Source organism: Micropterus salmoides, unplaced genomic scaffold (genome assembly GCF_014851395.1).
Source record: "Micropterus salmoides isolate LMB-PRFRI ecotype aquatic unplaced genomic scaffold, ASM1485139v1 Ms_hic_scaffold_21, whole genome shotgun sequence".
NCBI classification, from domain to species: domain Eukaryota; kingdom Metazoa; phylum Chordata; class Actinopteri; order Centrarchiformes; family Centrarchidae; genus Micropterus; species Micropterus salmoides.
This window is the reverse complement of record NW_024041262.1, coordinates 9,245,433-9,261,297: the sequence shown is the minus strand read 5'-3', so window position 1 is coordinate 9,261,297 and position 15,865 is coordinate 9,245,433. Positions and strand designations below refer to the sequence as shown.

Genomic DNA, 15,865 nt, shown 5'->3' with positions numbered 1-15,865 from the left:
GGGTTTAAAAAACACAAGGATGTTGTGTTTGTTGAAAATCCTCCTGAGTTTCTCTGATACTCCAGACACGTATGGAATCACAATGTTGTTGCGTTTGACCTTCTTTTCCTCCTCCCCTGTAGTTTTGTTCTTCTTGGATCTTGTGGCTGTTTTCACAAAGGTCCATTTAGGGTATCCACAGGCTGTAAGTGCCCCCTTCAGGTGGTTCTGTTCCTTCTCTCTGGCTTGGGCGCTTGTTGGTATGTTTTTCGCTCTGTGGTGCAGTGTTCTCATGACCCCTAGCTTGTGCTCCAGTGGGTGGTGGGAATCGAACAGTAGGTATTGGTCTGTGTGTGTGGGTTTTCTGTAAACACCAATCTGCAGGCTCCTGTCCTCTTCAATGTGTACAGCGCAGTCCAGGAAGGCCAAACTGTTGTGGTGAACATCTTCTCGTGTGAACCTGATGTTACTGTCCACAGAGTTGATGTGTTCTGTGAAGGCTTGCACTTCCTGGCTTTTAATTTTGACCCAGGTGTCGTCCAGTGGCTCAGTGCTATTCCTCTGAAGGAGTTGAGGGCTTTATTCTCCACTTCTTCCATGTAGATGTTTGCCACAATCAGGGATACCGGTGAGCCCATGGCACAGCCATGCTTCTGTCTGTAGAAACCACCGTTGTACTGGAAGTAGGTGGTGTTTAGACAGAGGTCGAGTAATTTGCAGATTTGGTCAGGGCTGAGTCTAGTTCTGTTGTCCAGGGTGTTGTCTTGTGTTAGCCGTTTCCTAACAGTTTCTACTGCCTCTATGGTGGGGATGCAGGTGAACAAAGAAGTCACGTCATAGGATACCATGGTTTCATCTGGATCCAGTTTTAGTCCTCGAACTTTGTTTACAAAGACAATAAAGTTTTGGACGTGGTGAGGCGTGTTTCCCACCAATGGAGCTAAGATGGTAGAAATGTGTTTGGCAATGTTGTAGGTGACCGAGTTAATGCTGCTGATAATCGGCCTGAGTGGGGCTCCTTCTTTGTGTATCTTGGGTAGTCCATAAATGCATGGAATGGCTTCTCCAGGATACAAACGGTAATATTGTTCACGGAGAAGATTGATTTGAAAGAGGTGTCAAGGAAGCCATCTACACCAGGGTTGAGAAGCCGTCATTGACAGGGGAGGGGGTCTACGCCACCACTTATCCCCCACTTACAATGCTGTCCTTTCATCACTTCCCAGGAAACTCAACAAAAGTAACCTATTGGCCTCAGGTGAAGATACCAACGATGGTCGTTCAGTCTTGGCCACAGGTAGTCTTAACGACTGTGACGACTGTCGTCACAGAAACAAGGAACACTAAGGAACCAGCGGTATCGATGACCCGGGCCAACGACCCCACTGAGGTTAAATAGCTGAGTTTCCCTGCCAGTCAGTCAGAACTGAAGAAGTCCTTTGGATGAGGGACGAAACGTCTTCCAGTATCTTCAACCAAGTCCAGTTGCCCTTGATTTTAACCTTCGTTGGATTACTAATACATGTATGATTCAAGTGAATAAAATCAAACACTTGTTGAACATTTATTGAACATTTGTTATATTGTTACTGAAAAAAACTATATTGTGATAATTATTGTTATTGTTTTATTGTCCAGCCCTACTTTACCATAAACTGCAAATGTTACCATGTCCGGCTAACTACTGTACCTACAGTATTAAGCTAACCCAGTTTTACTCTTAAGGCATAGAAGCATTTCATTAGTTAACTTTATTATTTTAGGGGGTTTGAGAGAGCTTAGCAGACATAGCAACAGCAGTCAGCAGTGTCCAGAAAGGATCAAACATTATCTATTATGTGCCACTACTCTACAGGGAGACACAGAGACACAGTCACAGAGAGAGCAGTCACACAAACAGGTGATGGTGACTTTTAGCTCACCTTGTTCCCTATGGCTTTCTTGGGTGGGAAGTTGAAGGTGTCCACCTGTGGAAACTGGGATCTCAGGTTGTTGTGCAGCTCCCTAAATTCGGTGTAACGCCTATACACATTCCACTCGTTGTCCAGGATGCGAATGTACACCTGAAAGACACATCGTCATTATGACAATCAGCAGCAGCAGCAGTAGCATGTCCTGTAAAGTCCTCAAAGCATTAATGAAATGCATTACTGTAGAGGAAACTGAAACCAGCATGCTGTACAGGCTTTCCCCCCTATGAGAAGCAAACTAAACCAGAACTCAGTTATCAGGTAACCTAAAAACCTATTTTTTCCTTTTTTTAAGTTCACATATTTGTCATCAAGCTTATACACTGCCTTACAATAAATGAATGAGAGGGGTAAAATAATGACTTCTCTTCATCCTTTTAAATGTGTATTTTCACTTATATACTGTAAAACAGAACAGTGAAAGAGTCTGTCTATCGGCGTGACTGTGCTGGCACCATTTCCATGCACCATTAGCTGCTTTATTCAGACTCACGAAAGATAGAGAGAAGGAAAGATGAGCCTATTACAAGAAAGAGAGCGGGAGATGCGTTCCATTTTCACAGTAGAAAAACAGGGAACGCACAGAGACAAAGAGAGAGCAGAACGGCTTTTGAGAATTCAATTTTAAAATGCCCGACCACAAAAAAATACAGACGTGATATGAGTACATGAAAACAGAAATTGATTGAAAAATCGACCAAAATGTACCTAGGCATCGGGCATATAAAAAAAAAGAAAAAGTAAACAAAAGGCAAAACTGTGGCATAATATTGAACTGCATGTTCCCTTGCACACACACAGTCCTGAAAGTGTCCATGATGCCATTAGAAGAGGCCATTATGGTCATCATCAAAAAAATAAAAGAAGTAATAAACAAGAATTCAAGTAACAAGAATGAAATGGATGGACTTAAGGGTGTCACCCCAACATGCCACAACAGCATGCGCTAAAGGTGAAGGGACTCTTCAAGCGTAAAACACATCCATCCATCCATCCATCCATCCATCCATCGTCAACCTCTTATCCTGCGTACAGGGTCACAAGGGGATGGAGCCAATCCCAGCTGACATCGGGTGTAAGGCGGAGACACCCGGTCACCACTCCATCGCAGGGCGTTGTCTCGTAACATTTAAACAATGATAGTGTCCTGCCCAAATTTGAGCCAATTCATAGATCAGTAGATGCTGAGACATTTGACTGGATGACTGAAAAGTCATCATTTAAGTTAAGATTAATTTGCTTGGTACCATAAATGTATGCACAAAATGTTAAGTCAACACACCACACAGTTGTCGAGATATTTCCATCCCCAGAACAATGAAACTAGCGTGGCTAAAAAAAGAAGTCACTATTCTACGTATCATGATTGGTATGAAATAAATAAAGGCATTTGGGGCTATGACTGTGATTATTTGGCTTTAAGGCATTTATTTGAATGACACTTGTGAAAAGGCATTTAATGCCCATTTAATGCCCTTTTTTTAGTGAAGACAGACTGTCATAGCTATAGTACAGGACTACATTTTGTGTTCATGTTAACCCCAAAGATATTTTGATGGACATAGAAGCAAGTGAATAATGATAGGTCTTTTTGTTTTGCAGTGACTGTTTTTCTACTCAGTGATCTTTTGTCAGCATGCATGCTACTCTGCAGTCTAGGTTACATGGCAAACATGAAAAATGTGACATTTTGGACAGCCATTAAGAGGAGACTGACAGCTGAAGCTTTTCTAGCTGTCCTAAACAGGGGCTATTCTAGGATCAGACCTTTAGGGGGGCTCAGCCCCTAATGAGATTGTGACATATATCAATCTTGACTTCACTATTCTTCACACTCTCACCTGGCTCTTCCTGCTCTCATTCGCTTTCTCTCTCTGTCCTCTTTCAGTCCATCCTCCCCTCTCCCTCTTTGCACTGTCAATCACACACAAATATGTATTGTATGCAGCTAGACAATGCATCCATCCTGCTCGCTCTCTCTTCTCTCCCATTTTGTGTTGCCAACCAAAAGGCAAATATTATATCACTATAACTGAATATCGGGTCCTGTGGGCAATGCACGCAGGTAAAATCATTTTGACCTTACTCTCTCACCTGAATCTGGCTATTATGCTGAGAAAAAAATTGGATGGAAAAACAGACATTTCTTTGGGGTCATAAAGAATTGAAAAAGGCCAACGTCTTTGCTGAACAGAGCAAAACTGAGGAAGATGTGTATGGTTCCAATGCTTTAATTCACTGTCCATAAATGTATTGTATATTTACACAAGGCCCAATTTTATCAGAATAACAAACATTGTGACTACTTTGACTAAAATAATAAAATGCTTGTTAGCCAGCAAGTGTGCAATGCATGCAGACTCGCTCAAAGGGCTAACATTAGCTGATCATCTCTGAGCAACTACCAACTATTTACACAATCTTAAAGTCTTAAATCGACTTTGCTATAACTTTGTGCGTGTCATGAACAACATTAACTAACTTTAACAGTACCCACACAAGGAAGTGACGGACGGTGCTGATATTAAATCTCACATTGCCTAATTTCTGGATCAGGAGGTCCGGGGACAAAGAGAGGGTGCTCTTTCAGCGGGTCAGGGGGAGAAATAAATGTCACTAACACATCAAAAACAAAGTATTATTTATTTATATTTATTAATCAGAGCATTCACAATTTCAACAACATTCAAAACCTCTCTCTCTCTGGTTGTCTGTCCCTTCACTTCCTTGTCATGTCCCTTCTGTGTGCTGATTGCTGCTACAACCCGGACGAAATGTCTGTCTTTCTATCTATCAATTTCCTCCGCTCTGTTTCAGTACTCTGGACAGCGCCACACCTACACAATTACTCCTAGTTTAGCCAGACTTACTTCACCATTTCACAGCACAAACACCCACTTCAGACACCCGCTCAGCTGTAGGGTTTACAGTAATCATATGCCAAAATATTTTGAAAAAGCATTAAACCACTGGCCAGCATCTGCCAGTATATGTGGGGCTTGCATATTTTCAGGATCCAACCAAAAAGGTGACACCAGCAGGATCCGGCACAAATTAAGGCCTGAAAATAATAATAATATTTCAGTAAATAATAATAATTTTTTGGGATTTATTTTTGAAATTGAGGTGTGCTCGAGCACCCCTAAAAAGAATCAAAAAACCCCCAGGGTCCTAAATGTCTCTCTCTCTTTCGGTGTCAGACAGACATGTCTAGACATCGTTAATGTTATAAAAAGATATCAGAAAATTACACTTCACAGTATAGTTGAATAAATCATCTAAAGGCATGTACCATCATTTAAATGGACATTTACTGAGCGAGTGGGAGGTGAGAAAGAACACCATGATATTATTTTCTTATCCTGTGCTTGCTTATCTGTCTTCATCAATTAATGCTCACTTTTTCTACAGTATAATCACAGAATAGAAAAATAATATGCTCAAGGGTAATAAGATTTTTATACAGTGGTACGAACTCATAGACCTTATCGTGAATGAAAACTACTGTCTGATGTAAAACAGAAACAGAAGTACTCCAATCACTGTGCCCATTGACTTTAGAAGATCAACCAATAAAGAACAGACAGGTATAATTTATAGGCACGTTGGAGGGAGAGACATGAGGCAAAAATACTGCGTGAGATGATGGCAAGTTAGTTATTGTAGTTTGGTCCGCTCATTTGGGGGGCTGTATAAAGAGTAGCAGCACTAAAGGAAAGACACGAATCCGATAAATGACAGCAGTGGTTGACAAGATGGGAGAAGACAAGGCCGCTAATGGACTGCAGACTAGTCATCTCAGCACTTTATGTCTGACCTACAGATGCACATTTAAGTGTTCACCAACTTATTTTTTGCAAGTTAAGAGAAGAGCTGACTTGCTGTGGTCTGGTTGTGTGTGTATGTGTTATGCCTTCTTCTTGCTTCTTCAATAGTTGACTAACTTGGCCATACTGAATGCCTTTATTCAGGATGAACCAAAACTGCTTTGACTTTGTTTTGGAGTTATGACAATTTTTCAAGTCTACTGTATATGATATAAAAGCTATTTGGCAAATTTTCAGCTTTTGAGAGATAACCATACATATCTAGATCAATATTCCAAAATTCACAACTTTAGCCTGGACAAATGTTATGTTCATCCATTGCCTCAATAACTCAATCATTGTAAAATATGCCAGTTTGAAGTGAAAGTCAGAGCCAAGTAATTCAAGAAGCGTTACGTTGAAATCTAACCATTTCATGATATATTCCATACACTAATTGTTCAACTGAGTAAAGCAAGGGCTGTGTTTTAAATATCCCATATGGTCTGCTGAACAGAAAGCCTAGACAAGCATGTCAAATACTTAACAATGATACATTTCCAGATAAAGCACTGCATTTTAATCTGATTTCACCTCTAATTTAGACTGTGTGTTATATGACGTCCCAGAGTAAAATGTCACAATCCTACATGCATCCGTTCGGTATGCATACCGAACGTTCTGGAAATCCTGCTTCAAAGACCACACTACAATGACTGGTATGACAAAATGACGTCCTTATGTACCTACATATTGTAGCCACATATTGTCTCTTGGGTCTGAATACACATTAAGAGATGTGATGAGAGGATCCGCCCCAGAGTGTCTGTAGTTTCTTAGATATCAAATGGCTCCACACATATGCAAGTATTAGCACAGCAAGCTTAATCCACTTTACACTGTCTCATTGGCATGCTTATTTATGGTAACACATTAGCCTCTGCACAGCTACCAGCTCCCTCCTCCTGACTAATCACAAATAATTATCTGACAAAAATCTTGGCGACATCCAAACTGCGGCATCCTTGAATATTTGAGCACCGGCGCTTTGATATCTCCAATAAAACCCATCTTCTAACGGGGACAGGGCGTCTAATCATGGTTCAGCGGGACCTCATGGAAAAGGGTTGATGGGTTTTGGCTGCTCAACTGTGATAGACACAGTCCTATTGTCTGTATTTAAGTCTTATGAGAATATCTGAGAAAGTGTAATAATGGCTGTGATGAAAATATAACTCAATGAATCAACATAAGAGAATATTCACCTTTGGTTACTGAAATATCTGCAATTGATTTTGTAGAGAAAGTTTTTTTTTGCAGTTCTTTCATACTAAGTTTTGCCACAAAGCCGACTCACCTACTTCAGGTGCAAAAAGGGAGTGGGAAGTGCTCACTGCCTAGAGTCAGTGGTTGGTTTCCTGTTGATATTGGGTGACATTGCAAAATCACCTGTCTACTCTAGAAAGATGCCATCTACATTTGAGCAGTAATCCACAGGAATAAGACAAACTGTAGCTGTAACAGTGACTGATAATATGCTTTACATTCATGCCAAAAATGGCCCTCATGCAAGAACACTGATTTGTCGTTTACGGATGATGTATAATGTGGTTGGTGTGGACAGCTGGATTAGTTAAAAAAAAAGGCAGTCAAACGCTTGGCTTAACTTCACTACAGCTAAAGATTAAGGAGGAAGTGAAATACCTTTTATGTTCCAAGTTAATTTCTTGTAAGGGGGGAAAACAATGTCAGAGGACCTCAGTTAAAGTAAAAATGTAGTACCTTTGACTGTCTTCAAATTGAAACACCACCAAATCCGGCTGCCGTTGGGTCTCAACTTACCAAATAACATCACCAAATAATAGAAAAGTATCAATAGTGGTATCAATAAAGTCAATATCAATCTATATCAATGAAAAAATGAACAATCCGCATCCCTAACCAAGAGTAAAAAGAGGAATTTCACATCGCAGAGATTAAAATCCTTCTGTTGGAAATCAGCAGACGTAAAAAGGACAAGAATTCAGCAGTGTGAGTAGTAATATTAGAGGACCCAATGAGAAAATATTAATAATACAGCTGTCAACTACAAGTCATCAGAGCAGCAAGGAAGTAATGGTTTGACATTAAGTTAGATGAAATATTAAAAGGTACAATGTGTATGATATGGCCTAACTTACATGATCAACAGAATGTAAAACAGTAACACTTCTGATGTTATGTCAAAGATGTATTGTGTTGCAGAGATATCTACTGAAGTTAGCATACTAACCAGCTAGCCCCAATCCGTCCTGTCTCGTAATATACCACTTGTGTCTCGAGAGGAGAAAGGTACTATCGGACTATTTTGCTTATCGAACTGAAAAATACAACCTGCTGAATTCAAGTTTCTCTCTTTCACCAAACTAATTGCCTTGTTAACTCATAAAACTCATAAAACACATTTCATTCAAACTTGACAGAACCAAAATAAAACTCACCAAATCCATCTTGGTTAGTCTTTCCATTGTTCCAACAACCACCAACTCTGTTTTGGTTGAAATAAACCCTTAATTCACAGTTAGATGTGAAGATATCCTGGCTCTACATGGATGCCTGACCTCCCTCTTGCTCCTCTGCTGTCCCCACCTGAACCCACCGTGCCTTTGACGTCCCCGGAGTGAAAGTCCTGGTTGGAGCCGCTGTCAATCACCTAAGTACTGTATTCCCTGTCATCCAACTGGCCTCCTTTGGTCTTGGAGGCTGTGTTCGATTCAGTGAGAGGCTGATGAGCCCAGATTTGTTGCCTGCTCCTCTGGCACCAGTTCTGGTGCCCATTCAGGACGAAACAGCTAATAAGACTGCTAAGTTAGCTGCATAGATTACTGAGCTAACTAGCAGTTAGCAGCAGGTATGATGTGACATGCTGCCCATTTTTGGAGTATGAATTAGATAGGTGGAGCGTAGTCTCAATGCTAGGCAGTGGTGGCCCAAAGGTTAGAGAAGCGAGCTTGTGCCGGACCGGCAGGATAAAATCTGGGTGTGGAAATTTACCACCACTGAGGTGCCCTTGAGCAAGGCCCATAAGCAAGGCTGCTTAGTTGTAATGGGCAGCTTCCAGGAGTGAATGTGATCAGGGCCTTCCTGCAAAATAGAGGCTTCCTCTCAGTGAAGCTCCCCTGAATAAATAAAGTTAAAAAAAAAAAATCCATACACACTGTACCATTAAAGCTGAGCTTTGGGACTCGGCGATTACGAAGACTAATTCCCATAGGTCGATGGTGACATTTAACAGGACCCTCACTTTTAGCTGAGGCTCGATACATATACACGTAGAAATAATAAAGACTGTAGAAAAGACAGGTTAAATAAATGGCCAACAGACAGCAAACAAACCAAAAGAAAGAATTCAGTTCCCCTGTTTGTGATAGTCAATGTCAGATGGCAGTTATCAAATGACATTAACTATGCCTAGTTATAATAGAAGCTGTGCTCTGCATTTTCCCAGCCCACTCAGATGTAAAAGGCTTTGCATGGTATTTCATTTATTCATTACGATCCCCATTAACTGACACCTCAGCAACTGCAGGCTGGTCTGAGGTCTACATCCACAAATCCACAATTGTGCATGATTCAAAGTAACTAATTGCATGTGTAAAATGTGTGAAGAAATCCCAGCACCTGGTAATAACCCACACGAAGTTGAAAAGAATCTTATCCAAGGTAACAGAAACAGCACGACAGCTTGCCGAGGGAGAGAGTACCTGCATATCGTGAAATATGCAGGTACTAACTTCAGAAATAAAGATCTGAAACAGGACGTCTGTGAACGGATAATTGCAGGTTTTTCTTTGCTTGACATTCAACTGGATCTTTAGCCTGAGGGTATTCCAACAAGCAGGTGGAACCAGGAATAGTTGAGAGCCACAGATGAAAATTGCAGATGATAATGATGTCTCTCTCCCTGCTGTATCTCTCTGAGAAGACCCTGGTCTGTTGTTCCCCCATCTGACAGGCAGGCTAACTGTAGGAGCGCCGACTGTGGTAAAAACTGTGTGCAAACCCATTTCCAGCACCACAGGAGACCCAGACAAAGAGCCCTCTTGCTCACTTCACAGTTGGAAGACTACGCAACTGCAGGGCACAGGCACAAGATGGCCGACATCTCCTTTGACCAATGTACTGTGGCTTACCGGTGTCCAAACAGATTTAAAAACACAATGAGTCAAAAAATCCACCTTCTTCTGATCTGTTCCAACATATTCTGGTTGACTTTAAAGAAATTTAACACTGGTTGAAGTCGCTGATCAGACCAGAAGGAAGAAAGAAACAAAGAAACAAAAGAAAAACTACAGCAACAAATTTCAGAAAGAAATCAGCGGCTTTTCATGGCAAGGCCATGATTTGAAAGCATGAAAAACAATTAGAAAAGAGGAAAGCAAACAACAAAGCTTTGGAGCCCCAGAGATAGATAAGAGGTAACATGATGTCTTGTGTGTGTGTGTTTTTATTGAGAGAGAGAGAATGAGTGAGCAAAAGAAGAGAGTGAGCCAAGTCAAACCAACGCAAAGGCAGAAGAGCTTCATGTCATCCCCCCTCCCTCTTCACAGATCATTGTAGGCCAAAACATTTGCCCAATTAGGCATAAAATAGAATCCATTAGGAGGTTGGATAAAGGGGACAGTATCAAAGGGCCACAAAAAAATGAATGTATGTGTGCATCCTTGTCTTGTGCCTACAAACCCCTGTCCAGGGAAGCAAAAGGCAAGGGAAGGTAAGTCTTTATTATCTTACCTTGCTTTTTAGTCATGCTAGCAGTGCGCCTTTAGGGTGGACAATGTTAGTTGGTCACCTGATCCATCACTTTGGTCCAGACTGAAATACCTCAACAACTACAGGATGGATTCCAATGAAATTGTATACAGACATCTGCAGTCCCCCATAGATTGAATCCTAATGACTTTGGTGATCCCCTGACTTTTCCTGTAGTGCCACCATGACGTTGACATTTGTGGTTTTGAGTAAAATGTCTCATCAACTGTTGGATGGATTACTATGAAATTTGGTACAGGCCTTCCTCTTCCCAAGAGGCTCAGTTGTAATAACTCTGTAATGCTCTGACATCTACTCCCATCATCAGATCCATTTATAACCAAATACCTGCTAAACTCAATTTCGTCATCCTCTGCTGTTCTTTAAACTTTCTGCTAGTTAGCAAGTAGGGATACAAAGTCACTGTGAACAATTCAACCTTTACATTTAATCATTTTAGCTGACCCTTTTTTTTCCAAAGCAACTTACAATTGCTATATATGTCAGTGATCGCACGCCACTGGAGCAACTAGGGGTTTAGTGTCTTGCGCAGTGGGAATCAAACCCAGGTCTCTCACACCAAAGGCATGTGTCTTATCTACTGCGTCACTGCCACCCATCGCTCTTTTCTCAAAGAGCCTTACAACTAGAAGAAGAAGAGGAAAAACAGGCACAGGGAGACAATGCCAAAGACAGAGAGAGTGTGATTACTACCTTGACTGCAGAAAAAGGTGTTTATTTTAGACATCCAGAATAAGACACTGTGAAAGGAAGAACCAGCGGATACAAATGAGGAAGAGACGAGGAGGAGTAGGTGGAAAAAAACATTGTTAGAGTGATGAGGAGGAGGGGGAGGAACTAAAGACATTCAAGAAAAGGGGCAACTACAGTTGACCCTGTTAAGAAACATGACAAAAATAGGTGGGAGGGTAGGAAAAGGAAGAGTGAAGCGGAGGAGATAATGGAGGCGTGTGGACGGAAAATAAACGAAGCATTCTTTTGATGAGAGCGTCTGCTTTTAAATTACATGAATGATTAAATGGGGGAAATTAACGACTGATTGAATGACTGAGTCCACAAAGAAATCAACAAGCAGAACAGGCGTGATGAAGCAATGGGTGGCACTTCAACCAAAATAATCCAAACTCCATTGTTCTGTTGCTAAGTGAAAGCTAAAAAGCTGCTACACCAAACACCAAAGGACTACTGTGTGTCCTTTTGATTAATTTGATTTAGAGGTGCTGCTCCATATAAGACTCTTTATACGGTAAACCATATCTTTCCATTGTTTGGCAAGCTCCACTTTCCGTCCCTCCTCCCAGCTCTTCGGTTGCGCACGTATAACTACTCCCCGTCTACCAATAAAGGCTGAGATATTTATTTTGGCAGATAAAAAAAAAGGCATTGACCTTAAGTGTGTCCTACAGCATTTGTCTCTGCTTGAGGGAGGTTGCTGGAGGTTTATGAGGTAGAGGTGAGCTCTTAAATGCAGAGGGAAAAGAAGGCCTTCCCTCAAATCTGCCTCATCCATTACCTTACCCTTCATTTGTTCTACTACGGCAAGAAAAATGTACCAGGAAGAAAACGTCCATGGGAAGGGAGTTACACCTACTCTATGTATTTTCAACTGACCAAATGACAGAAGGAAACAATTTCATTATACATTATTGAACAAGCCATCTCCTGTATGTTGTGAAATTATTCCAAGAATTGGGAATATGTGGCACAATCAACAGATCACTTAGTGTTGCTTCTATTAGTCTGTAAAATATGAAAAAAGGAATCAACTGGTGTTTCACAGAGGATCCTTCTTATTAAAAAGTAATAACTGAAACTAAAAGAGAGTGACAAGGGAGGGTTTTTCCACTCATTTTACTGCTAACCAAAGCTTCTCCTATATCCCTGTCAAAAACAGCTCTTCACTGTGAAAGGGACTTATTATTAAAATATTCTGTTTTCTATTTTACTGTTTGAATTGAAGAAAATGTCACATCACTCTACAAATCTCAGCAAACAACACAGCGCCTGCTACCAATCCCTAAGTGCATATTGGTGCTTTTTAAAGATTGAGTTTTGTTGAACACTGCTGGTTGGCAGACTGCGTGTACTTCTGCAGCATAATCAGACTGCATTGACAGTTGTGTTATTTAAAATGTATACTGTGACGCCCCCAGGTTTGGGCCCTCTCTTGTGCTTTGTATCTTGCTGTGTTTTGTCCCTTTAATCCAGATAATTGGTGGGTGGAGCTGATACCTGGTGTGATATGCAACACACCTGAGCAGGCGTGGCTCAGGTGGCTATAAAAGGAGTCTGTTTGATGATTTGACTCCCTCTTCTCCTGGGGCCTGTACCACGAAGCGAGTTCAACATACCCAGGATATGTTTTTGTTATCTGGCTTAACTAACCCTAACAATCGCGATCGGGATAAGCGGTACCACGAAGCTGGTTATCAACTCGGTAAGTCAACCCAGGGTTTCCCAATCCAGCCGGGAGTACGTTCACATAAAAGAGACGGTGTTAGCAGCAGATAATCAATCGCAGACATGAACAAGTCCATTGTCAGCAGAGCGTCATATTTCATGAACGTGAATTAAACTGTAACACTACAGAAATACGTAAGTTGCACGCCTGCATCTGACACATGCAGGGAGACAGAAAATCGCAGACAGTGTAAATGCCTAAATAAACAGGTATAGGCATAATATTGCGTTCATTTAAAGTGTTCTTATGAGCTGTATAAAATATCAGCCTTATTCTTTCAGCTCGGCTGTGTGTCGGTGTTTCCACATTAAAATACTCGAGTGAGGTCTTCCACCTCACTTTAAAAAACATGTTGTCACTTCAAAAATTAGATTAATTTATTTAACACACTTCATAAAGCAATGAAACAAAAACTCCATTAATGCCATAAAATGTGCTCAAATAGGCTAGTGGTTGAAAGACAATCTCAACATTTAGGCTACTGAAAACTCACTGTCCCACCTTTTGCACCCACATTGCAAAAGGTGGGGAGGACTACAGTCTCTGTAGTAGGCCTAAGAAAGCTATATTAACCTAAAATAGATAGCCTACGTTCATATTAAAATTTTGTATTTCAATATTCCTACCAAACTGCTCATAATATTCAGCCTCACATAAGACAAATAAAACCTTTTTATTTTAACGGCTGCGTCAGGGTGTGTGAAACGAACTGGGAGCAAATAAAAAATATTAAACACATTTCAAAGCAGTAAGTAGGCTTATCTTGCTGTACTGTAAAAACCTGTAGGCTTTTAATCAGTCTCTGTAGGATTGTATCGCTATAGTCAAGAGTTTCTCCACATCACCGCTGCAAACATAAAGCAGCCTATTGGCTTATAGAGTCTGTGGGATTTCCTACAGATGGTGATGTCATTTTCCAAGAGAGCTGATTGGTCAGTAGGCGGCGTTTTCACAAGAGTTGATCTCTTACCTGGAACATAACCTGCTCCAGAGCAGGTTAGCTGTTCAGCATAAGTTACCATGGCGATCTACCCCGGTAACAAGTGAACCACCTTCGTGGTACTGAAAACACCAGGATTAACCCCTAAGTTACCTGGATGAGCTCAAATCCTGCTTCGTGGTACAGGCCTCTGGCCTGCCGACTGATTCTGTTCTGTTTGGTTCTTTGTGTTCTATACCCATACACTCCACTCACACATACACTGCATACATACTGATCTGACAGATACCTACAATTGTATATTTTGCTTAATGTACTTATTAAAATATCTATTATTATTATTTTCAGACTCTGTGGTTTTCCGCTTTTGTCACTTACTGTTAAGCCAGGTTGTGACAATACAGGTGACAAAATAAGCCAAACACTTCATGAAAAAGGATGTCAACTCAGAAGTAACTTCATCCCAGTTACAAACACCATAGGTCATATTAGACTTCATGCATAATTTACAGCATTTGTTAGCCATACAGGCATTCTGGCAATTAGCACTGTGCTTTCTTGAAGCAATATGAGTTATCCTACTAGGTAATAAAGAAGACAAAACCTACTAAGCAATAAAGAAGACAAATCCTCTGTGACCCAACTGCACCTGAGGGAAATATCTGGCTCTTAAGCTGCTAAATGTTCCTCTATGTTCACCAGATAGTCTCTAAATGTCGTTTTTTTTTAGATCTTTAGATCTTGTTATATATATATATATAGTCGTTGGCCAAGTCCTCTGTCACCAAACTGCAAATCATCTGACCTTTTGAAAATCCTGACAACCACAGATGAACTACACAAACAAATCCAACGGCCCACGAGTTAAAGTCAGATTAATGAAGATTAATTTGTCTGTACTGTCTTGCTAATTTGTAAGTAACACCGTAGTGTCAAAATGTCCAGTGGCACTTGATGTTCAGTTGCCAGAGTCAGAGAAAGAGGTAGAGACATGTACAATAAGGTCTGTGAAAAAGTCTGAACACTGTTGGTAAGTACACAGTATTCTCAGTGTATTTTAGCACAAAATGTCAGGAGGTTGAATGCTCATTGAGCATGCTGGACAAAGATCCCAGTGATGTAAATTATGGCGAATTGCAACAGCTCTTTCCAGGCTCCCTCTTCCTCATATAGAACAGCCATCAATACAGCAGACGCTGTAAGCTTTTTATCACTTGAGGACTCAGCACAAGTTCTTTAAGACCCACGGGTGGTAACCAGATATGAACGTCCAAGTTGGAGGCTACCTTGAAAAAACTGTCTGACGCCACAGCAGGATGAAAACATTACAAGCCGCAGCTCTTATCTCCATCTTTTATCACAATTGCGTCCCTTCTTCTGATCTCTTCATCTCCCACTCCCTTCTCCTGTCAGCTCCCTCCCTCCCACACCTCCTCTTTGTGTGACCCTCCTCAAACACTTGACTAAAAACTCAGTCGCGCTAGGAGACTTTTTCTCTCTCCCTTCTTTCATGTGAATGAATGCGTCACTGACAAGTCCTGAAATTTTGCTTTTAGCGTAGTTAGGAAGCCAGTGAGCAAATGATTGAGGGTAAGGGCGGGGAGTGGAGGATGTAGAGCAAAGTAGACCTGAATGAGACTGAAAGAAAGGGGAGGAGGGGGGAACCGGAGTGATAGGGAAAATGAAGCATGAGAGGAAGAAGCAGACAATTAGAGACACAAACAAAATGGGTAAATATAAATTGAGAGTAACAAAGCAGAGGGGGCAGAGGGGGCATAGAGAGCGGAGCAGCGCGGGGAGGGAAGGTGAAGCAGACTGACATATTATGTTTCAGCCCAAGATCTAATCGGATGTCTTCAGGCTAAAGCAGAGATCATCACACTGCCTCCTGACTCCC

At 41.2% G+C, this 15,865-nt stretch overlaps 1 protein-coding gene across 2 annotated transcripts in view; it reads right to left on the bottom strand.

Annotated features, from left to right (window-relative positions):
- Positions 1-15,865, bottom strand: part of snx29 (sorting nexin 29) — a 146,939-nt gene that overhangs the window by 32,284 nt on the left and 98,790 nt on the right. For both annotated transcript variants that reach the window (XM_038735558.1, XM_038735557.1), the window contains exon 19: positions 1,902-2,042. In XM_038735558.1, the coding sequence (XP_038591486.1) occupies positions 1,902-2,042 (141 nt within the window). The remainder of the gene's footprint in view (positions 1-1,901; positions 2,043-15,865) is intronic.